Consider the following 23722-nt stretch of genomic DNA (forward strand, 5'->3'; position numbering starts at 1 on the left):
CACAGGGCAGCTCCAGATCCAAAGGGGAGAAATCAGAACTCTTCAGGGTCCTCCCCAGCCCTTTAGACAGCCGGGCCGTTTGAACTAGGTCACAGCGTAGGCTTTCTGAGCACGTCCTCAATACTCTGTACTACCTGCCTCACAAAGCCCACACACACCTACCAACTCAATGCACAGACTGCACGAGGTGGCCACAGCAGCACTGTGTCTTTCTGACCACTCTGGGTAATCTCAACTCAGGTTAACACTTGAGCCTTCACAGGCACCATCTGACTGCTCTTCAGGGCAGCACTGGCTCTGTGAGCTCGGAGGGGATGAAGTATGAGCGGCTTACACACTCAACCCAAGAAGAAACACCACAGGCTCTGTCTCTGCTGATGTCCAACTCTGGCTTCATTATGAATGGACTTATTCATGGGGACAGCTGGGAGACAGCCAGGAAGGGGAGGGACTACGCAGAGAGTTCATTCCTTTGTGGGGAAATCTGGATGCTGCACCCACAATGACAATGTCTCCTAACACTCAGTGAACTCAAGTGTCAAAGGCCTGGTGACAGCAGCACACTGTGACTCCAGACACTGCTCCAGAGACAGTCATTTACACCAGACATGGTTCTCAAAAAGCCACGAGAGAGAGAGGAGGGCAGCCACCACCGCCCTGGGTCTGAAGAGAGAGAAGGCTCTTCCCAGGGCGTGAGAGGAGGAGCTCTAAGTCACTGTCAGTACAGGGAGAAGAGGCAGCTGGAGACCCCAGCAGGACCCACCCTCAGAAACCCAGCACACCCTGAAGTGCTGGGCAAGGGAAAGCACAGCCAGTGTCGTGGTGCAGAGAACCCAGGACACACCAGCCTCCCTTAGCCACAGCCCTGAGCACACACGTCAAGGCTTCCCCAGAGAACACACAAGCGGCCCCACAGAAGCCAAGCTCATTCTACTGCGCTACTCCCAGAAGCCAAGCTCATTCTACTGCGCTACTCCCACTACTGACTACCACCACATACTACTTTCAGACCATTCTGTAGCTCTCTCCAGAAAACCAAGCAAGATACACTGGTGTCTGAAGGACACATACAGTCACGTATTTACTCACCCGCTTACACTGGTGTCTGCAGAAGTGCGTACACAGGCACACACCTACTCACCCACTTACACCAGTGCCACCAACCCCTCACTCAGGAGGCTGTGCTTTTTGACCTGGGCAGCCTTAACACCCTACCTGGCCTGAGTCTGCCAGTCATTAGCCTCACCTCTCCTCCTCTTTGTGCCTCAGGCACACGGTGGCTGCTGCAGGACCCCATGGACCTCACCGCAGCCGCCACAACTCCATCACACCATGACCAGGAACCCAGAACATAGCAGTGTTCAGGGAGATGCCGACTTCGTGACCCACAGTGCTAAAGAGGCTGAAGAAAAAACACTCAGGCGGCATGGCTCGCTCTGAGTCACGAGACGTAGAACTGTCCAGTCATACAATAGTGCCACACAGGAGGGCGGGCACCCTCGGCAGCCACACAGATGTTCCGAAGGCTTTCTGCCTTCAAACAAACCAACTCCCACACTGTGCAGACAGACACTCGCTCTCAGTGTCTCTGCCTTGAGATGCCCTGTGTATCCATTGAAAATAACTAATCTACAGGGCTAGAAGCAGCACTCCGTGGCAGAGTGCCTGCCTAGCACGTGTGGGGCCTGGAACTCTATCCTTAGCACTGTAAAGTTCAAACGTATATAAAATAACTGACATACATATAAAAGCCATAAAATATTTGGTCATTGTTGGGCAGTGGTGGCGTACACTTTTAATCTCAGCACTTGGGAGGCAGAGGCAGACAGATCTCTGTGAGTTCAAGGTCAGCCTGGTCTATAGAGTGAGTTCCAGAACAGCCAGAGCTACACAGAGAAACCCTGTCTGGGGTCCGGGGCGGGGGGGCGGGGAAGGAAAATTAGGTCACCTTTTCAAAGATCGCCATAAACTAACCCCAAATATCTGTAATACAACCCTAGTTTATGCACAAAGGGAATGGAAAACAGCACAACTATCCTAACTATTTGGGAATATTATTTTCAGGTATGTGACTTTTGTTTACACTGTATTTGTTGAACTCTGTGAAACTGTGTTACTGTGCCTGTCTAAAACACCTGATGGTCTGATAAAGAGATGAGTGGCCAATAGTGAGGCAGGGGCCAGGATAGGCAGGGCTGCAGGCAGAGTATAAACAGAGGGAGAACAAAGGAAAGGGAGGGGCAGCAAGAGACCAAGGAGAGGAGGATGTCAGGCGCCAGCCAAATTCAGAGTTAAGTGGGAAAGTAAGATATGCAGAAATAAGGAAAAGCCCAGAGGCAAAAAGTAGTGGGGATATCATAAGTTAAGGAAAGTTGGCTAGAAACAAGCCAAGCTAAGGCCAGGCATTTAAAACTAAGAATGAGCCTTCCTGTCTGATTTATTTGGGAGTAGAGTGCCCCCCCAAAGTCAAAAGAATAAAACACCATACAACACTAAACAGTCTTCTACTCTGCCAACCCACACCTGCCAGATACCACCATGAGTTTGGCCTTTTTCTTTATATGGGTGTGAATGTATGTACAGGTGTATATCTATGCATGTGTGCCCAAGTGTGCATGTATATACAGGTGTGCAAGTGTGCACATGTGTGCATGTGGAGGTGAGAAGTCAGCACTCAGGAGTTTTCCTCAACTACTCCCATCTTGGTTTTGGAGATGGAGAACCTGGATTTTACTGATTCACTTGGTGAACTCTAGGGATCACCTATCTCCGCCTCCCTGGCACTTGCCTGGCTGCTACGGTGCTGGAATTCAAACTCAGGCCCCCATGCGTCCACAGCACACCTGGACTGAGACAGACTGTTTGAACTTTAAATGAGAACCGCACAGCTGGACTCCACCCCAGCCCAGCACCTGGGGAGCAGTGTGAGAGCAGCGGTGAAGGAAGCAGGGGTAAAGCTCCTACTGGCTCGTCACTCTCCGGGTCACTGATTCAATAGTGTGACGGCTCATCTCAATTGCCATCCTGAGAGATGAGCTTGGTTGGTTAAGTGCAAAGACTGCCCCCGTGAGTGGCACCATGCCCTGAGCTACAGTCCTAGACTGTGTAAGGAGGAGAAATGAGCTGAGCACAGGCACTCACTTCTCGTCCTGAGTGAGGACGCATGACTAGCTGTTTCTATCCCCTGCCTTCTCACTGCCCCACCACACTGGACTGTGACCAGACTCAGAGCCAAAGTAAACCCTTCCTCAAGTTCCCACAGAAACACAAACCAGAACAGTGTCTTCATTTGTGCTTGCCTTTAATAACCTGACATCTGGAACCTATTTAACTGGCAGACAAGTGTGCTTTAATATAATATACCTTTTTAAATGAATGGTTCACTGCAGTATAGTCCTAACTCAGGACTACTAGGTTTGGGAGCTTAACATTTCTTCCAGATGTTAAAGATATACCAGATAAGGGGCTGGAGAAATGGCTCAGAGGTTAAGAGCACTGGCTGCTCTTCCAGAAGACCTGTGTTCAATTCCCAGCACCTACATGGCAGATCATAAATTGTCTGTAGTTCTGGTTCCAGAGGACCCAACACCCTCACACAAGCATACATGCAGGCAAAACACCCATGTATACAAAATAAAAATGAATCGTTGTGGAATATTCCTTTACTGGTGTGAATATATGTTGGTATGACTGGTTTAATAAACGAGGTGACTGGTCAACAGCTGAACAGGATAAAGTTAGGTGGAGAGCCAAACAGACTGCTGGGAGGAAGAAGGGCGGAGTCAGGAGTCTCAAGCAGATACAAGATGGGCATGCCGTACTGAGAAAAGGAACCAAGCCACATGGCAGAGCATAGATAAGAAATATGGCTTAATTGAAAATATAAGCGTTAGCTAGTAACAAACCTGAGCTATTGACCAAGCATTTGCAATTAATATCAAGACTGATTAGTTATTCAAGAAGAGCTGGCACTAGAAAGCTCCACCTACAAATTATTTTTAAAAAGCAAATAACATTAAAAAAATTCACCAAACGAAAGTAGGTCCAAACAATCCAAAACATCAGTCTACAGAAACTCACACCCCTACACTCCCTCTGCACTCATGCACACCTGTACTCCAACCCTTCTCAGCTACTTACTGTCTGGGACTAGACAATCCTGCTTCCTTCTTTTATAAAAAGGAATCTTCTTGAGCTGTGACAATTCTAACTTAGGAAGCAGGAAACGCTACCTACCACCTAAATGCACCCTGCCAGCCCACCCACCTAACACTGCACCCAGCCCGCCAGCCCACCCACCTAACACTGCAGCTTGCCCGCCAGGACTACCCTCAGAGCTGCTCTTTGAGGGACTTTCAGTCAGGAGCTCTTGCATCCCCAGAGGTTAGGTAACTCACTACTCTCTAACCAGACACTCACTTTCCTCACTGTCTTCAGCTTCTGCTGCCACCACAAACTACAGCCTGTGTCATCCTGGCCTACATCAAACAGGTAGTTATGTAAGAACAAGGAGAAAATCTACTGAGGAGCTGGCAGGTAGCCCACTTCCACAGACACTGTAGATAGGGCACAGGAAGTGGGGCACTACCAGAAAAGCCAGGGAAAAATCATACTGGATGATGTGGGATTCCCCTCTGTATGCTGTGAATACCATTGGTTAATAAAGAAACTGTCTTGGCCTATTGATAAGGCAGAACTTAGATGAGGCAGAGAAAACTAAACTGAATGCTGGGAGAAAGGAGGTATAGTCAGGGAGAAGCCATGGAGCAGCTGCCAAAGACAGACATGCTGAACTTTGCTGGTGGGCCACCACCTTGTGGTGATGCACAGATTAATATTAATGGAGATGGGTTAAATTAAGATGTAAGAGTTAGCCAATAAGAAGCTAGAACTAATGGGCCAAGCAGTGATTTAAATAATATACTATCTATGTGATTTTATTTCAGGGCTGAGCAGCTAGGAACCTACAAGCAGCCTCCACCAACAACTGGAGGTCTTCCCAAGCTCACCTGTCAGACTTCCAAGGTCACAGGATGAGAACACCCTTCACTGGCTTATGTGTGGATACTTAGTCCCCAGTGGGTGGAGCTGTTGGGGAAGGATTAGGAGGTGTGGCCTCGTTGGGGACCACCAAGGGGTGGGCTTTGAGGTTTCAAGAGCCCAAGGCCACTTCCAGTTAGTGTCTGTCTCTCTCCCTTTCTCTCTTAACAACCCCATCCTTGTAGGAGGAGGCTGCTAGTTTGTTCCTGGCTGCTTAGCCCCAAAATAATCACACAGAAACTGTATTAATTAAATCACTGCTTTGCCCATTAGCTCTAGCTTCTTATTAGCTAACTCTTACATATTAATTTAACCCATTTCTATTAATCTATGTATTGCCATGTGGCTATGGCTTACCAGCTAAAGTTCCGGTGTCTCTCTCCAGCTGGGCTCCATGGCTTCTGACTCCGCCTTTCTTTCTCCCAGCATTCAGCTTAGTTTTCCCCGCCTACCTAAGTTCTGCCCTATCATCAGACCCAAAGCAGCTTCTTTATTAACCAATGGTATTCACAGCATACAGAGGGGAATCCCACATCACATCCCTGCTTTGGGATCAGATGCAAGCTCAGCTACTGCTCTAGTGCCCTGCCTGCCTGCCTGCCACCATGCTGCACACCAGGAAAATCAGGCTCCAGTAGGGCAGTGGTGGCACACGCCTTTAGTCCCAGCAGTCAGGAGGCAGAGACAGGCAGAAGCCGGGTCTACAGAGTGAGTTCCAGGACAGGCTTTGACAGGCTCCAAAGTGACAGAGAAACCCAGTCTTGAAAAACCAGGACGGACAGACGGACGGATGGAAGGCAGGCAGGCAGGCAGGCAGGCTGCAGGGAGCAGAGGACAAGCCCAAAGCCATTCTAGAGCACAGGAGAAAGCACAGGGGTCTCTAGCAGTTTATAAAGATGTATGTCTGCTGTGTACATGTGTAGAGTATAAGTACAGACCGCTACCTATCACTCACAGTTTTAACACTTTGTGTTAGCATGTCAAGGAAAAGGCCACCCTGTATTCCTGTGATACTGGGCACAAGCAGAGTTACTCTCTTTAACAACACAGTGTGCTGAGAAGAAGGGGAAGTCTGTTAAGTGATCAGCCCTCCAGGGGTGAATGAGGACATACACAAGAGTGTTAGTGCCTCAGAGCAGGGCATCCTAACAGGAAAGATGCCTGCCACTGTGCTAAGGGTGGAGCCGTCTGTGTCACTGTCAGGATCCATCAAGTTCCGACAGTAGGTGCTGACACAGTAGATCTCACACAACACAGTCGGGTCACTGGACTAAGGTCTTGGGCATCCTGAGAAGCGACCAGGAGACGGGCCTGTGAACAGAATGGCATGGTGGCCTTGGTCATGCATTCTGTTCCCAGAGTTTTTAATTTGTGCTTCCCAGTACCATGGAAACCTCTATGGCACTCTACCAGGCACCTGAAGGCTAATCACAAATTCTCTTCACATTACAAGCCAATGCTAGCAATATCAACCTCGTATTCCAGGTTCAGTCACTGCTCAGGCACCCCATGGCTAAGCAGCAAGGACAGGTAGAGCTGGGACACACACCCCTCTCACTGCACCACACCACCAGAATCTCAGCAGGGCTGCCAATATCCGGGTGCCCAGTGGAAAGACACACCACAGGGACAAACTTGAGGTGCAGGCCACAAAGTGTCTCCATAGGAAGCTGACCTGCTGACACATTTATCACAGTCCACCCAGGCAGCAGAAGCCTGGCAAAAAGGGAGCAGGGGAGTCAAGGGCACCACACTATAATACCTGTCTTTCCTGTTCAGAGTCTAAGCAGTGGTTCTCCACCTGTAGGTCATGATTCCTTTGGGAGTTGAAGAGCCCTTTCACAAGGGTTCCCTGAGACCATCAGAAAACAAAGATATTTACAGTACGATTCTAACAGCAGCAAAATCACAGCTACAAAGTACCAACAAAAATGATCTTCTGGTTGGGGTCCCCACAATGACATGAGGAAGTGTATTAAAGGTCACAGCATTAGGAAGGTGGAGAGCCACTGGTCTATGCTCTGCCTCTAACTCCATGTAAGTCAATACAGACACAGTTGTCTCATCAAAGGCAAGAGCGAGGGATAAAATAACCCCAAAGCTGTAAAAGCTGAAGGCCATCTAATCCACTCCAAGCAGTCCAATCGGCACCGGAAGCACAGAAGATTTTCAGTTGCGCACCACACCTCTGAAGGTCTCACTTTTAGACGTCCTACCACCAGAGCATCACACAGAGACAAGAAGTGGAGTAATCCCAAAACGCTAGACACTCCCTCTAGAACCGAAGTTGGGCACCTGCGACAACTGCCCTGCAGTTACTCACCACGTTGTAATAGCTCTTGTTGATGGCAGTTGTGTCGAACCCTTTGGGGGGGCTCTTCAAAGTTCCTGATTTGGGTGACACAGGCTTCTCTGGAATAAAAAACAGAAGGAAGCTTTACTGATCAAAGTTATGATGGCAGATGCACAACCTTCTCACACCAAAGCCTCACCTGGAAACCAGCCCAAAACAGTGCAGACCTCTCTCTCTCAGCTGGTGTCCATGGTCACAGGGTCATGGGCTTCATTACTGCATGCCCGCCACCCAACCCATTCTCCCCGAGCACCTGAGAAATAACAGTTAGGGTTCAGCTGCACATACATACAGCTTCACAGGGTCATAAATACAAAATGTTACTCAAGCAGAAATTAGGGAATGCTAGCTGGTATATAAGGGCATCAAAGAACCAATACCCACAATTCTGGGGAATTCCACATGCTCAAATGGTGACAAGTGACAGATTAAACAGCCAAGGAGGAAAGGAAAGCTGAGCTAAGCAAAGCTAAGATAAACCTCATGGCCTGACCTCTGCCTGGGCCTGCAGCGCACCTCTCAATTATCTAAGCTGGCACTGCTGACATCTGACAGTACCCACAAATCCCTACTCTCTAAGGGGAAGTCCTGTAAGCAGCATTGGTTCTGAGCAGTCCATCTGTCTAGCAGTGGTTCCACAGGTGTGTCTGTTACTTCCCCTGTGGGGTGGGTGGATCTACCTACCACAGTTTCTATTGGTGTGTGTGGCAGGAGGATTCCACTGGGTCTCAGGGATGATGGGCTGTGAGGGGGGTGGGAGGCAGACTCATCTTGGCTCAGCACAATAACCAAAGCAGGACCTTTCAGTGACAAGCGATGCTGAAAGCCAACCTTGATGCTTCCACTGGCCCAGAAATGGCAAGGAGACTGAGGGGGGGTCATCAATCACCTCAAAGCAGCTTAGCAAGGATGCAACTCCAAGCAAAACTGGGCTTGTAAGCACTTGAACCAAGACTTCTGTTACAGTAGCCCAGGTCAGCGTCTGTGATGGTCATCTGCGGCCACTAGCAGTCATGATGACCACATACGTCTTTGGCCTCCACATTCATTCAGTAACAGTAATACCTACATCACTAGGCTAGAACTTCCTGTTTCTCTCTTCCCTTATCCTTGAACTGAGGGAGTGCCCTGTTAGACACCTGAGTGTGTTAAACCACACATATCACCTGTACGAATAAAACACAGTAAAAAAAATCTGTACATATTATACATCCAAAATGGCGCACAGGAAATAAAAGCTCCATAACAACTCTGTACCTTCTGTAGCACTGTACGGACCAGAAACTACAGACAGAATGCTATGCCAATTAAATGCCAATTAAAGAGTCTTCCAAAGACTCCTGGAAGGTATCTGTGCTAGTCAGTTTGGGTTTTGTTGTTATTGTTGATGTTTGTTTGTTTGTTTTGTCAACTTGAAGCAAGCTAAGGTCATCTTGGAAGAAGGAATCTCATTAAAGAAACTACCTCTCTATCAATAGGACAAATAGCAGCCTACAGAATGGGGAAAGAGCTTTGCCAACATGACATCCAAAATAAATAAAGAACTCAAGAAACTAGGTATCAACAAACCAAAAAAATTCAATTAAAAAATAGAGTGCAGATCTAAACAGAGAAGTCTCAACAAAAGATTCTCAAATGGCTGAAAACACTTGAGATGCTCAACATCCGTACCCATCAAGGAAATGCATATCAAAACGACTCTGAGGTTCCAACTTACACCTGTCGGAATGGCTAAGATCAAAATTACAAGAGACAGTTCATGATAAAGAAGATGTGGAGCAAAGAGAACACTCCTCCATCGCTGGTGGGAGTGCAAACACATATAGCCACTTTAGAAGTCAGTGTGGCGGTTTCTAAGAAAACTGAAAATCAACCTACTACTATTATACTATATATACAGAACCAATTATACTGCTCTTGGGCATATACCCAAAGGATGCTCAATCATTACACAAGGACACTTGCTCTTCTATGTTCACAGCAGCTTTATTTGTAAGAGCCAGAACCTGGAAACAACCTAGATGTCCCTCTACTGAGGAATGGACAATGAAAATGTGGTAAGTTTACACAATGGAGTATTAACCAGCTATTAAAACAAGGACAGAGGTAGAAAAAAAATCATCCCAAGTGAGTTAACCCAGACCCATAAAGACAAACATGATATGTACACACTCATCAGTGGCTACTATCTGTAAAATAAAGGATAACTATGCTACTACCATCCACAGACCCAGAGAGACTCAGTAACAAGGAGGGTTTATGGGGGGACACACAGATCTCCCTGGGAAGTGGAAATAGAAGAGATGTCACGAGTGGACAGAGGGCAGGTAGGGATAGGACCAGAGTGATCAGGTGGGGGCACAGAGAAGGAGAGTGCTGAGAGGGACTGCTGGAGGGGGCATTTCAGGGTTGGGCAGAAGCTGGGTGAAGAGGAATCTCCTAGGAGGAGAACTCCAGCTTACATTCCCAGCAATAGTGGATAAGTAGCCTGAACTGGCCATCTCCTGTGACCAGATTGGTGCCTGGCCCAATTGTCATCTGAGAGGCATCATCCAGCAACTGATGAACACAGATGCAGAGATCCTTAGCCAAACATTAGGTGGAGTTCGGGAATACTGAAGAGCAGAAGGAAGGAGGGTAGGAGCCAGAAGGGTCAAGGACACTGCAGGAAGACTCACACAATCAACTAACCTGGGATCATAGGGGCTCGCAGAGACTAAACCTACAATCAGGGAGTCTGCATGGGCACGACCTAGGAACGCTGCAGATGTTACAGGTGCGGAGCTGGTCCTCTTGTGGAACTCCTAGCAGCGGGAACAGGAGCTGTCTCTGACTCTTTTACTAGCTTTGGGACCCTACTTTTCATACTGTGTCATCTTGCCCAGGCTTATTTCGTGGGGAGGTGTTTAGCCTTACTGCAACTTGATATGCCATGTTTTATTAATACTCATAGAGATGTGCCCTTTCCTGGATGGAGACAGAAGAGGGGAATGGGGGAGAGGGACTGGGAGGGGAGCATCAGGGGGGGAGGCTGCAAGTGGGATGTAAAATAAAAGAAAAAAGTGCCTCCACCCAGTAAGTTGCCTCTGCTTCAGTCCTGCCGCCAGGTCCCTGCCCTGCTTGAGATCCTGCCGAGTGTCCTGGACAACGGACTATGCGGGGCGTGTGAACGCCATAGCCCTTTACCTCTGAGCTGCTTTTGGTCTTGATCTTCATCACAGTAATAGAAAGCAAAGCAGGATAGAGCCTGTCTTCAATGAAACAGGCCAAAAGCAACACCACCAAATGTGACAAGAACATTTCCAAGTCCCACCACAAGAGGGAAGCAGTCGAAGGCTACTATCCTTTCCTGGAGACTCAAAGAGGGTAAAGAAAAAGCCCCTTTCAGAAGCAGCCTGTGGCTTTTTGTTTGCACAAAAGCTGAAACTCAAACCTAAATGGAACGCAAAAGAAACAGGTTCAGGCAAGGGGATGGACTCCGGAGTCTGTTCAGTGAGGCATGGCCCTCAAGGGATTTCAGAGGTGCTTTCAAATGGGCAGCTTTGTCCTCAGGAAACTAAGCACCAAACTACACCAACAATGCTATAAACTACAAAGAAGAATCTCATCCCACAATTAGAATACCACACAAACCACTAGAAAATATACTTCCATCCTTGGATTTTATCCTGAACGCTGGCTACAAAGAGACTGGATTTCTTTTTAAATGCTTCGCACCTTTCGCTTGAACTGCCAACATTAGAATTAGACTGGCTTAACTCTTCTCGCAGTCGGCTCACATGAAGAGGATGCTGTAGGCGGGCGCTCTTCCCAAGAGCCTATTCCCGTCTCACTGCCAAATAGAGGACACTCAGGATAACACTAATAGCAAACTGTGGCATTTCTTATTTAAAAAAGAAAGTGTAAAAATTTTCCAATGCAAGCTAGGTCTCATTTTGGCACAAAAACTATGAATTCAACTTGCCTCCTTGCAAAGAATACTCTTGAAGAGGGTATGCCGCAGACTAAAGCCAGGAGCCTGCGTGTCAGGCAAATGGTCCCACACTGAGCCACATCCCCAGTGAAGCCTGGACACAATCTTAAACTGGCACAGAGACACATACGCAGAAATAAAGAGCAAACATAGGAACTGAGGGTGGAGTGGGGGAGTTGGCACTTACACAGCACTGGACCTTCCTAGAGCTTCCTCTCCTAACATACTCCACGCCCAAAGTATAACTCTACTCAGCATGCTGTCAAAAAACAACATTAAAAATATTTGTAGTTGAAAGTCTATCCAGAAGTCATGATCACCTCAGAGCATTTCCTAAGCTAGGTGAACTGAAAAATACCTGAGAAGTAAGCTTCATGGGACACCCCACCACATCAAAGTAGAACAGAGATGGTCACATGACTTAAAAAGACCAGCCCTAACAACAACCTCTCACAGAGCCAGTCTCTACTCCCAAGGGACCTTGCTTACAACATGAGGGAGCTCCCCCCACCCAAACAGCCTGCCTATAACATCTTTTTACTTCTTTTATATTTCACAAGAACATCTTAACCAAGTTCAACAGGAAAGCAAGAAGAAACATGCGCGTGCACGCGTGCACACACACACACACACACACACAACCTGCTCTAAGTCCCTTGAAAATGAGCAGTAGTCTTTGTGAGGACTTTGCCTGACACAGCGACAAGACACTACAGGAGCATGGCCAAGCAGAACCTGTGTCAGGAAGGACAGCATGGAATCTCATGAACAAGGAGCCTCTGCTGGGCCCCACGTTGCTGGACTACAGGACTTCACAGCCTTGCCCTGCATGGATCAAACCATTTGCCCCAGAGAACCTTCAACTCCAAGACACCAATCACAGCGAAGCAGCATCAAGTGGGCCGAGGCTGCTGTGCACTTCCAGGAGTACACATCCCTGAAAGGTCATGAACAAAGCCTCAGCCACAGGAAAACCAACACATTTCCACAGAATCAATGACAGAAATTACCTGCCTTTGCCTCACTGGCAAGCAAGCAAGCAAGCAAACAAACAAGTACACGGTAGTTAAAAAAATAGCCTAGCACAGGCCATAAGAAAGCTTTATGCTGTATAACATAAAGCACAGCAGTCACAATGAAATGAACAGATGGCTACAGGGCACATACCCATAGACCTGGCTACTCAGAAGGTTGAGGCAGGAGGGTTCCATGATCGCCTGGGCAACACGTCCAACAGACTTTGTCTCGAAAGCAAGCAATCATAACTAACAGACCTAAGAAGTTTTTCTCAGGAAAATGTCATGATGTAATGCAAAGTCAGTTTACAATGATGGGGCCTCTACCCAGCACCCCAATGTGCAGGAACAGATGAAAGTCCATTCAGCTGAACTAAAGACGCCATCCAAGACCAGGATCTTTCTCTGACAACAGGCACTCAGGACCCCAGAACATTCACACCCTTTGGCTCCTCCTCCTCCCACAGAAAAGTGTAGCCACTCACCACTTGGCTTGATCTCTCGCACATAGTTGCTGGGGAACCAGCCGGTCCTGCCACTGTGCGTGCCCTCCCACCAGCCACCTTCCTCCACTCGTGTGACATGGATGACATCGCCCTTCGTGAAGGAGAGCTCATCTTCATTGGTCTGCTGGAAGTTAAACTTGGCTCGGACCACTAGCTGGCTGCTGCTGTTATCAGTCATGTCCTGGAAGACAGGAGGGGGGGGGGGAGATTCCCATGAAGCACGGTCTACTTTCCTATAAAACAGTTACAATTCACTGCCACAAAGAGAGCCAAGACATTATTATAAATGTTCCACACATTCAAACATGACAGCACCAGGCATGGTGGTACACACCTTTAATCCCGGCAGAGGGGCAGAGGGCAGAGAGGCAGGTGGATCTGTTTGTCTACACAGTGAGTTCCAGGCCAGTCAATGCTGCAAAGTAAGACCCTGTCTCAAACATAAACAAAAATCAGGAAAGTGCCTTACATACAGAAATGTAAAGCTTCCCATCTCCCTGTGCACCTTGACCACTATGAGAGTGCAGGCCAAGAAGACACTCTATGCTACCACTCCTACAGACTCCTTCTCATGTTCTCCTTCTCTCTCTCTCTCTCTCTCTCTCTCTCTCTCTCTCTCTCTCTCTCTCTTTCTCCACACACACCCCATACTCACACATCTGGATGCAATCCGTGTGCCTGTCTCTACTTTAAAAACTAATCTCTACACTGTGGACATGTTTCTGACTACATAATGTCACACTGGACACTTGTGCTACTAATTTTTAGGTTACGCCCAATGTTTGTCAATGTACTGCATGCAGTATTCCTCTTATTTTGCAAGGGCTCCACTAGAAACAGTCACACATCCATTTCATTGTCCTGGGACATGTGTAACACATTTAAACATTAATAGATATGCCTAAACTGATTTCCAAAAAGCTCTACACATGTACACCAAAGTAACACACCCATCAGTATTTAAGAGACCTGATTTCCTCAAACTTGTACTTTCCAAAGATGCTAACAAGTATGCGGCCACAGCAATGGGAAACACAATCTCACACCCTGGAGGCTCGGGCTCAGAGACCCCACTTTCAGTTCTCTGAGAAGCGGGAGGAACCTGGGCGTTCTCTCTTCTCCACTCAGCTTAGATGAGGCTCTAGAGAAGCTGGCAAGTACAAATCTACCGACAAGATACCCATCTGCACAGCGGGTGGCCTCATTTCACCTGCATCTTGGAGTGAGCAAAGGCTGACACAATGACCCAGGGCCATAGACCACCACTTCCCTGCCCGTGCCATTGACATCCACGAAGACCAGCAGCAGTCTTGGCCAGCTCCCCACTGGACAGCAGCAGGGAGTCCCATCTGAGCATGTTGGTGTTTACTAGCCCTCCACCCATCAGAGAAACGTAAGTCTGGCACAGGACTCCGCAGGACCTGGCAGGACCCTGCAGGGCTGACTCCTCTCCACAGTGTCAAAGACACAACAGAGATGTCCCTCACTGCACGGCAGACTTTATTTCCACCAGGAAAAGGACTCTAGCATGGGAGAAAGCACATCTCACGCTCAGATGCCCCATGTGGTTTAGAAAATGGACCCAGGAGGATGGCATACAATGCACTGAAGCAGCAAAGCATCTTCCACGGCTACTGAACTAAAATCTGCACGGGTAAACTCTGGCAAAACTTCCAACCACAGTTTGTGAACTTGGAGACTGGTACCGAAGTGTCAGGAGAGTTTGAGGCTATCCTGGTTTACAGAGCAAGTTCTAGGACAGCCAGGTCTACATAGAGAAACCCTGTCTCGAAATACAGATGGGTGGGTGGACGGACGACGGATGGATGATAGGTGAATAGATGGATCAGTGGATGAATGATTAAATGAAAAAGTAAGTCAATAAATACATAAGTAAGATAAATATGTTAGAAATCTATACTTAGTAAAGAAAGAAATACCTGCTGTCCTCTTCACCAGAAATTTTGGTTCTTTTGAGTTTTACATCTCCTCGTAAGAAATCAGGACTGCCACCCCCACCAGCAGGGGCACTGCCCAGACATCCCGTTGTCACCCTCTCCTGCTGTCCTGTTCCTTCTCACTACCCCACTCCAGCCTTTATTCACAGGCTCTTCTTCTCTGAGGAAGGCTGCTCCCATCCTCAGGTCCAGTCCCCCAGAGCAAAGGTTCCGGCTCTGTGAACAACCTGACTTAGGAAGGCTTGGAAGGCGGGCTTTAGGCAAAGGAAGAGTTGCCTTCCATCTTCTGCTCTAAGAGAGCTGCACCCTGCTGACACATGCCCGCACTACACCCTCTGCTGAGCTGGTGGGACGAGTCGATTCCCCAAGAGGAGAGGTGAGACTGGCAGTGCTCCTGCAGTGATCATGAGAAGTTCTTACACAGATCTAACAGGACCACGGTTCCCCATGTGCTCTCATCCACACTGTCAGGTTTGCTAAAGGCGAGTCTCAAAGAAGAGTCGACTGGATTGAGTTGTGTTTCATCAGGAGAACTAAGTTTGAGTGGCTTCACAGAAATGTTAAAAGACAGAAAGGTATGGAAGGGTACAGCTGACCACACTCACGAGCACTTCTGAGAGATATGCACCTCTGTGCACTGCCTGCTCCACAACTTGGGTCCCACTCTCCAACTCCTAGCAGCAGGCTTCTGCACCATCCCTGTGTAGCCAGGCTTATGCACATATGTACTGCGTATTCTCATACTCGTGTGCACAATGAGCACTTACCCTAGGGATGAATGTCAAAGCATTCGCCTCTCTAGATGAGCAGTTGCAGACTTCAACAGAAACTCAAACAAACAAGCTTCTAAAAGCACTCAGCTCAGTATCTGGGAGAATCTAGTGAGAAGCAAATGCTACCACATACTGCAGGAGCCACCCAGGAAGGCCTGAAGGTTACGATGGTCCACATTCCATCTTCATGGGCACTCGTATCTCCCAAGGGATCTGCAGACTCTCATGCCCAAAAAGGCTTTGAATCAAAATAAAACATCTTACTTACCAAGCTTCGGTACTGGCTCTGAAGCAATTTTGAAGTTCTACTATGTGAAGACTGGGATCCCAGGGAATCAAAAGACTTTATCCGATGTGAAGAGGGCCGAGCACACACCGAGTCACTTCCTAGTCCAATGTCTGGGGGGGGGGGGGGGGGGGGGGGGGGGAGAGAGAGAGCGCTGAAGACGCCTGTCACCATGTACCCTCCACATAAACTGGGCTCTAAAAATGGAGAGACACACCAAGTTCCACAACAAATCAGGCCATTTACAGAGTAACAAAGAGCAGATTCTTTATTTATTCCCTAGTTACCTCTCCAGGAACAATCTGGGGATGACTAACTTATCGGTTCTTCTCTAGTGCAATTCTCAACAGTTTACAAACCATTTTACTGGTGTTTGTAAAATGTTCCCTTCATCTAGAAACACAATGTAACTGCTCAGCAAGGAACTGCCAGGCACTTAAGTCTCCGAGACTACATGCCACACCATCAGCAAGGAGACAGAGATGAACAGTCCTATGCCACAGATGCTAAGCTAGCACTTCTGAAGACAGCACTACAAATGTGTCAGGTGCACTCTCTCACACACAGAACTACTGGCAGAGCCTATTACTGTGTAGCTGGACTACACAGTACGTGCCACCACAGCACAGGCCACTACTGACCAATTATCACTGTGGGACTCACGGCCATACTAAAGAAGGAGTGTGAGTACCAACATTGTTGAGTCTATCACATCCTTTAAACCTTCACCGTGTACCAGTGAAGACAGCCCATACCCCAGTGGCACACCCCAGTGCTCTGAACCAGCAGACCCTGCTCTAACTGTATAGCTCCAGCTAGTAGACCCAGGGCTCAAGAAAAGGGCGGTTTGAAAACTACAATCCCAGTGCTATGTGCTGGGGAGTGGCTCAAAGACGGCCACTGTGCTGGGAGAGGCTCAGAGACAGCCACTGCGCTGGGGAGAGGCTCAGAGACGGCCACTGTGCTGGGGAGAGGCTCAGAGACGGCCACTGTGCTGGGGAGAGGCTCAGAGACAGCCACTGTGCTGGGGAGAGGCTCAGAGACGGCACTGTGCTGGGAGAGGCTCAGAGACGGCCACTGTGCTGGGAGAGGCTCAGAGACGGCCACTGCGCTGTCCCAGCACTCACACTTCAGACTCACCGACCACCAGCAGCAGGAGGAACAACTGCACACTCAAGGCATAATGATCACTTTGCCTTGCTGTGGAATCCAGACCTGAGCCTTTACACTCTCACCCTGAGGACACCCAATCAGAGTCTTACCTGCTGTCACTTTATTTAGTGTCACCAAGGAGCTGAGGACCTTGTTAAAGTTCTGCCCCTGATATAAATCATTTGCATCAAAAGTCTGAAAGAAGAAAATGAAATAAGAAAGTTAGTACCATGTCATAGCACAGGATAAATGGAACTCTCCCGATGACAAGTGGTTGCACATGGCCAGCACATGGCCTCGGTCTGAAACTCTCAAGAGGCAGAGCAATCTCCGAGCAGGCCCTGGGGAAGGAGTTCATTGGAATGTCCTTGTGAGGCATTTCCACACAGGCCATCCAGTCCTGGGAGGACCAAACCAGCTCTGCTCCCTTCTCCACCCAGGTCAGGCAAAAGCAAGGTGTGAGCCAGGGGCCACCAGTAAAGGTACTCAGTAAAGGCTCATGATGGGCTATAGTCCTCTCTTTTTAGAGAGAGGCATATGTGTGCATACATTGCTCCAAACAAAAGTCTACAGGACAAGACATGCCAAAGAAGATCTCTTCTAGTACATAAGGAAGGTGAATTAGAGAGACAGGCAGGGTAGCGGCCTCTGGGCAGAGAGCTCTGAAGAACCTGAACTGTAGGCAATCCAGTCTGATCCAGGGCCACTTAACTACTCTGATGCTGAGTCAGTCACACCACAAGACTGAGCCAGGAGAGAAGGCACATGAGCTAGCCTGGGTTAAAATAGCTGGAATCCAAATGCGTGTGTGTACCTGTATGTATGCATTTGTGTGTTATGTGGATGTCCCACCCAGCTAAATCTAGGAGAGAACAGGCAGATGCCTGGTTCAACCCATCTGACTTTTGTTTGGAGGAATGTATGCACACATATGCCTCTTACAGATACGCTAAAACATGCACAACTCTTTCCAAACACTCTCTAAAGACTGTGTGTCACTTTTGATCACTAAATAACCTCTTTTACAAATAATTTTGATAAGCAAATCATCCAGTACTGTCATTCTAGAAAAAGTGAGACAAATATAATAGGTACAAATTATAAAAAGAAAAGCTAAATGCCAAAAGTTAAATACCAAAATGCATACCAAATTAATATAGTTTTGAAGCAAAATAGAACAGTCTTGATCCTAGCCCCTGGGATAAGCACCTGTGGGCTGGCCCCTAGAGCCTCTGCCCTCCTCCTCCTTCTGCAGCCTCTCTTGGCCAGGGTCAGGAACTCCCTCCTCCACCCCTTCCTGCCTTCCCACACCCCACCTCCTTCCTGCTGAGTCTCACTCCTCTTACTTCCTGAAGCCCTGCCTGAGCCTTGCTGGGCTCCCAGAAATCCCCAAAGTACATTTATCCCAAGAAAAACTTGGGCCAGTGTGGATGTGTGCATGCAATCCTAGGGCATAAAGTCTAAAGAGGATGACTACCCATCTTCCACCACTCAGACTTGGGTCGGGTGGATTTGTGGGTCACCCATCCAGAGTCAGATGTATCTTAAGAAAGAGGCCCGGGGTCTAAACAGTTCAAAAGGGGTCATCGCTGAAAGCTCATAAGAACCAAACCAAAGGACAAAACCCCAAAAGCCAAAAGACGACTGTCTCAGCTCCACTGGTCTCAGAAAGCCAGTATTCCTCAACCCCCTTCCGGCAGGGCCCTCGGAACTTTATCATGGGGTGCAATTTGATTCCTGGATTGTACCATCTGTAACTTATAGAAAGTCAGCCCAAATAGGAGCTCCTTCTAGGCTCACCTCCCTGTTGAGATTTTGAGGATCACAACAGGTTAAGTTGCATCTTTTTAAAGAATAAAAGGTATTGTTCTGCCTAAGCCTTAGTTTCCTCAGGCAAATGTGAAGTCCCCTTAATTATAAAATGTCGCAATGGTGATCTGTCCTTCAGCTCTAAGGTCTAATTCCACAAGAAACACACAGACAAATGTTCACTAACCTTCATTATGGCAAGGCAGCAAGTCACAAACCCAGCACAACAGGATGTGAAATACGGGAAAGCTTCCTGTTATTCCCAGGCTATATAGTTTTCCTATCCGGATACCACAGAGCATCTGACTGGCTGCAGCTGCCTGCCAATGGGCTTCGGCTGACATCAGAACTCAGTGAGCCTACTGCTGCCTTCCTTCCTCCCCAGGAAACCCAAGGAGGAGATGAGACAAACCAGGAGGCCCATTCTAAGGCCCTGAGCGTTCAGTCAGGAGTGTTTTTTCCAAGGAGCAGAACATACAACTTCCCCAAACAGCAATCTAGACAGCAAAAAGCAAAACCAAAAGGCATTCATTCAGAGGCTGTTCGCACCAAAGGAACCAGAGAAGAGGCCTGGAACCTTCCCTGGCAGGTCAGTGTGACACACAGGACCGCTCCCCAGAGCCATGAGGTGTCTAAGACAGACCACACAGCCTGGACTCACTGGCCTTCACGGCATACAGAAGTAGAAGGAGGCCACCGCCACATAGACCTGAAGTACACATGTGCTTCGGGGAGAGCCTGCCCCTCTCCTGCCCTGATGCTCCTTCTATCCAGGCACAGAAGCCCGTGACCCTGCTGGCCACATTCCCAGATGGGCTAATTCCGATCTCCAAAGATTAGCATTCTGGCCTCGATGCCCGTTCCCGCCATAGCTTCTTCCACACCTCTAATATGTGCTCTGCGCATATTCCCTATTTTAGGGTTCTTTAAAATAGACAATGCAATGTCAGGCTTAGTTCTTGTATGAATGCCTGAAACAGGAAGAATGTGCACTGTCCACAGTACCTGCCTGGCAAGCTAACACCGAAACGGTGATCCTCTGTGCAGGCATGAACGTGCCTGGTCACCTGACCAAACTGTAACACTGTCTCAATCAAAACAACAGCAGGTCAACAGAAGCCTACAGAGCACAGCTGGTGAAGCTGATCCACTCAGAACTGTCCTATCAGGACACAAGTTTCTGACCTCCTCTGTTTCTTTAACCCAGGCTTACGGCAGATGGCCTTTCCTCACTGTACTTTCTGGGGAAGCCTGCAATCCAGGGCACATGAAACTGGCCACCCTACTGCTTGGCTGTGGCCCATCACATGGAGTTTAAGTTCCAGGAGCCATGTGGAGTGTCAACAAGGCTCTGACCCAGTTCTTCAAATGGGAAGGGCCAGGCCCGAGTGGAGCCGCTGTCAAGAGTGACAGCTACCTGCAGCTAGCAGGCCTGGCCAGAGAAGCCTCTGCTGTGAGGCACAGGGTGGGAGAGTGATGCAAAATCAATGTCCCTCAGCAAAGAGCCTCATCTTCCTCCTCCAACACAAGGCTTGCAGAAGCACAGGACATCCTGATAACCCAGTAGCTCCTCCTCTCAGAACACAGAGATTCAGAATAAAAATGACTCTGAGCAATCACTTCCTTCCACACTCCCTAGTAAACAAGGACCCCCTTCCACCTCAAATCCAAAACACAGTTAAGGCTTCACAGAAACCTCAAGAGAAAAAAGATGCTGAAATGTATGCAAATCGGCTGTAAGGGAGCACATTCTTTCCCAGAGGGCGCCACTGTACCCTCAGTAGGTGACAGACTGAGGCACAAGAGGACACACCCCAGGTGGACTCTTTTACGCTGGCCTGTACCACGCTGCTACACTGTGTCGTCTGGGCATCTGCGCAACCACACGTTTCTATCCTCTGAACGCAGACATCTGCAGTGCTCTCGTCTGTCCGGTAGCAGCTCTGCGCGTGAATGCGGGGCAATCTCCAGGTGGAAAGCCATCAGGATGCTGGCTGGAGCTGCAGGCATTTGGCAGCCCGAAGGACTCATAACAAGATAACACCGCTGCAAGGCTGCTGGAAGGAGACCTGGATGACTGTGTTCTCACTGCAAGAATAAAGCTCCCCAGTGCAAACAAAAGGAAGCCAGGGCCTACAGATTCAGGAATCAAGGCCTCCTCTTGGAAGCTGTGTGTGTCATGTAGGCAGGAGAGTACATCTCCTTCATCAAGACACAAGCCACGCCAGAGGAAGGTGAGCCATGCAAGGAGCCAACGACTAGACAGCATGAATTTAGAATTTAGACTCAGCACCAGCACTAAACACGAACAGAGCCCATCCAGACGCTTAACTTGCTGATATCCGAGCTCCACCAACTGCTTCCACACCATGTCCAGCTGTCTGCTCGGAATCAGAGCAGCCTGGCCACACAGCACAAACATCATCGGCCACCGTAACTGACATGACCCTACTGACCTAAAAGCAAAGCAGAGTGACTCATATGTACATGATGTCCCTAGGTAGCTACACCCAGAAAGCACCTGGGAAAGGTATCTCTCCTCCCCATCTCATCTCCACAACTGCTGCAGGAGACTGACCCCAGGCTTCAACTCCCTAACACTCTGGCATCAGTTCCACTACCAAGGGTATATGAGGAAACTCTATTTCACAAACACATGGGCATGCACAAAATCAGGACTCTTGACAGATATTTCTGGAGTGTTGTTTGCAAAGTTTAAAAATATATTTTTGTCTTATCATACTGTCAAATGGAATCTGTGATTTCAGAGCAAAAATGACAATGAATCTTAAGTAAGTGGTGCTATTTAAGTTTAGTGCAAATGCTCCATACTGTTGAGACAGTAAATTCCAGTCCTGGCTCCTCATCTTCTCGGCTTCTGCGATTTTGAACTGAATTCCACCTACTTCTGCTCCCAGGGGTAAAAACAGAGTTTCCTAATAGGTTCCAGCAGTAACAGTCCTTTCACCTAACATGTCCCTAACAAGCTACTTCCCTTTCAGATTAGACTCAAATCTTACTGGGTTTAGGAATCTATTCTATCAACAACATGCAAACACCATGGCAGAGAACACATATCCATAGAAGGTCATCAAAGACTGTTGGTAACTTCCAAGAGGGCCTACAGAGAACGGGAGGCAGTCGAGAACGCAGGGACAGGAAGGCAGAAGACAGGCATTTACACACTGTTTTACACGCATTCTTTCCCAGCCTAGGAGAAACATTCAGAGAGCAGAGCTGGGACAATGGCAGCTCCAGTCAGGAAGAGTTGGAAATAAACATGCTGAGGATAAGTGTCACACTGATGTGGGCACAGCCCGAACCTCCCAGTTTAGACCACGTGCCAACTGTGCCTTCCACACAGGGAAAGGAAGCCTCCAGGGGCAGAAATACGCCCTTCACAGCACACTGCCAGCCAAGAGAGTAGGTGCAGTCCCACACAGGCATCCCCGACAGTCTGCTCCCAGCCCCTTACCTACCTGGCAAACACGGCCTGCCTGTCACTAGAACCTCAACTAACCTCAGCAGGACACCTGACTGGGCTAACCTAAGGGAAGTGACAGCAATCGCAGCTCTAAAAGGCGATGAGAACATCACACTAACATCAAAACTAACAGCAATTACAAACCCCAGGCTTAGAGTTTCCAGACACTGCAAAGACCCTCTCCTTCCCCCCACAGCAGGCGGCAGTGAGAAGGAAAAAGCCTGAAGCAGGGTGGGGGCGGAGGCCAGGAGCAGTCGGGACAGAGTTTACAAGCCTGCTGTAGGGAAGCAGACGGGCCCTGAAAATCCAAAGAGTTGGGAACAGCCCCATGAAGCCATGTGACACCAAGCAACAAAAGCAACTACACCCACAACCCTTTTCCTCGGACAGAAGCTGAACAGCACCCTGACCCCTCTCTGAGGAGAAGCGGGCGCTCAACACTGATCCAAACAGCAGACCAACTTGAGATGTCCCTGGACTCACAGGACAGACACTGAGATGAGAGGAAGAGGAGACAGGAATCCGGCCCCAAGGGCAGTCCCCCAGAGCTCAGCTATGCTGCTGCACAGGAGGACTAGAAGCACGAGGCTCTAGCCAAGGTACTGCTCCTACAGAGAGCTCCAGACTCTCCCTGCCTGCTACTCAGCAAACAGTCACAGTAAGCCCCTCCCACCCACATAACTGCTCATACATGCTGGCTACTGTCACAGGATGAACCGGAGCTCTAAGAATGTGGCTCATGGTGGAGTACTCGTCTATTAAACCCAGGGCAATAGGTCGGATAACCAGTACCACATGAAAAATGAAGTATGAGCAAGGTGCATCTATGAGAAACAATAGAGAAGATAGAGAAGACACACCTAAGTGCAGCTAAAAGCCCAAGACATAACAGAGATGGAGAAGACACACCTAAGTACAGCTGAAAGTCCAGGACACAACAGAGAAAGTGGCACAAGGCCTGGAAGGCCTAGAGGCCCACTGGCTACGGAACCCTCACCTGCACTGGCGTCTATGCTTTAAATGACACGAGTACAGCAGCCACCAGCCCAGTAGCGCAGCCCATTACCAAAGCACCGGGAAGGGGCTGCCCGATGCAGTCCTGCTCCTATGCAAGCCAACCAAAGAGCCTGGGCAGCCACCCTTAGCATGAAGCAACTCCCAGGCCCAACAACATCTGCAGCAGGCAGGTAAGCGCGGGCCTGGAGCAGCAACTGAGAGCTTACATCTGATCCACAAGCAGGAGGCACACACACAGGGCAGGAGCAACTGGGAATTGCATGGGCTAGTGAAACACAAAGCCCACCCCCAGTGACACACCTCCTCCAACAAGCCACACCACCAAATTCTTTCCAAGTAGTTCCACCAACTGTGG

At 48.7% G+C, this 23722-nt stretch overlaps 1 protein-coding gene across 4 annotated transcripts in view; it reads right to left on the minus strand.

Moving 5' to 3' along the window:
- The window catches only part of Arhgef7 (Rho guanine nucleotide exchange factor 7), a 106326-nt gene that overhangs the window by 36213 nt on the left and 46391 nt on the right, over positions 1-23722 (minus strand). For 3 of the 4 annotated variants that reach the window (XM_038325025.1, XM_038325023.1, XM_038325022.2), the window contains exons 3-6: positions 17168-17252; positions 15888-16018; positions 12868-13069; positions 7364-7452 (exon numbers count right to left, since the gene is read on the minus strand). In XM_038325025.1, the coding sequence (XP_038180953.1) occupies positions 7364-7452; positions 12868-13069; positions 15888-16018; positions 17168-17252 (507 nt within the window). Of the gene's footprint in view, positions 1-7363; positions 7453-12867; positions 13070-15887; positions 16019-17167; positions 17253-19053; positions 19094-23722 lie in introns of those variants that run through there. The other variant, XM_038325024.2, reaches the window with a different exon arrangement.

Source organism: Arvicola amphibius, chromosome 4 (genome assembly GCF_903992535.2).
Source record: "Arvicola amphibius chromosome 4, mArvAmp1.2, whole genome shotgun sequence".
NCBI classification, from domain to species: Eukaryota; Metazoa; Chordata; class Mammalia; order Rodentia; family Cricetidae; genus Arvicola; species Arvicola amphibius.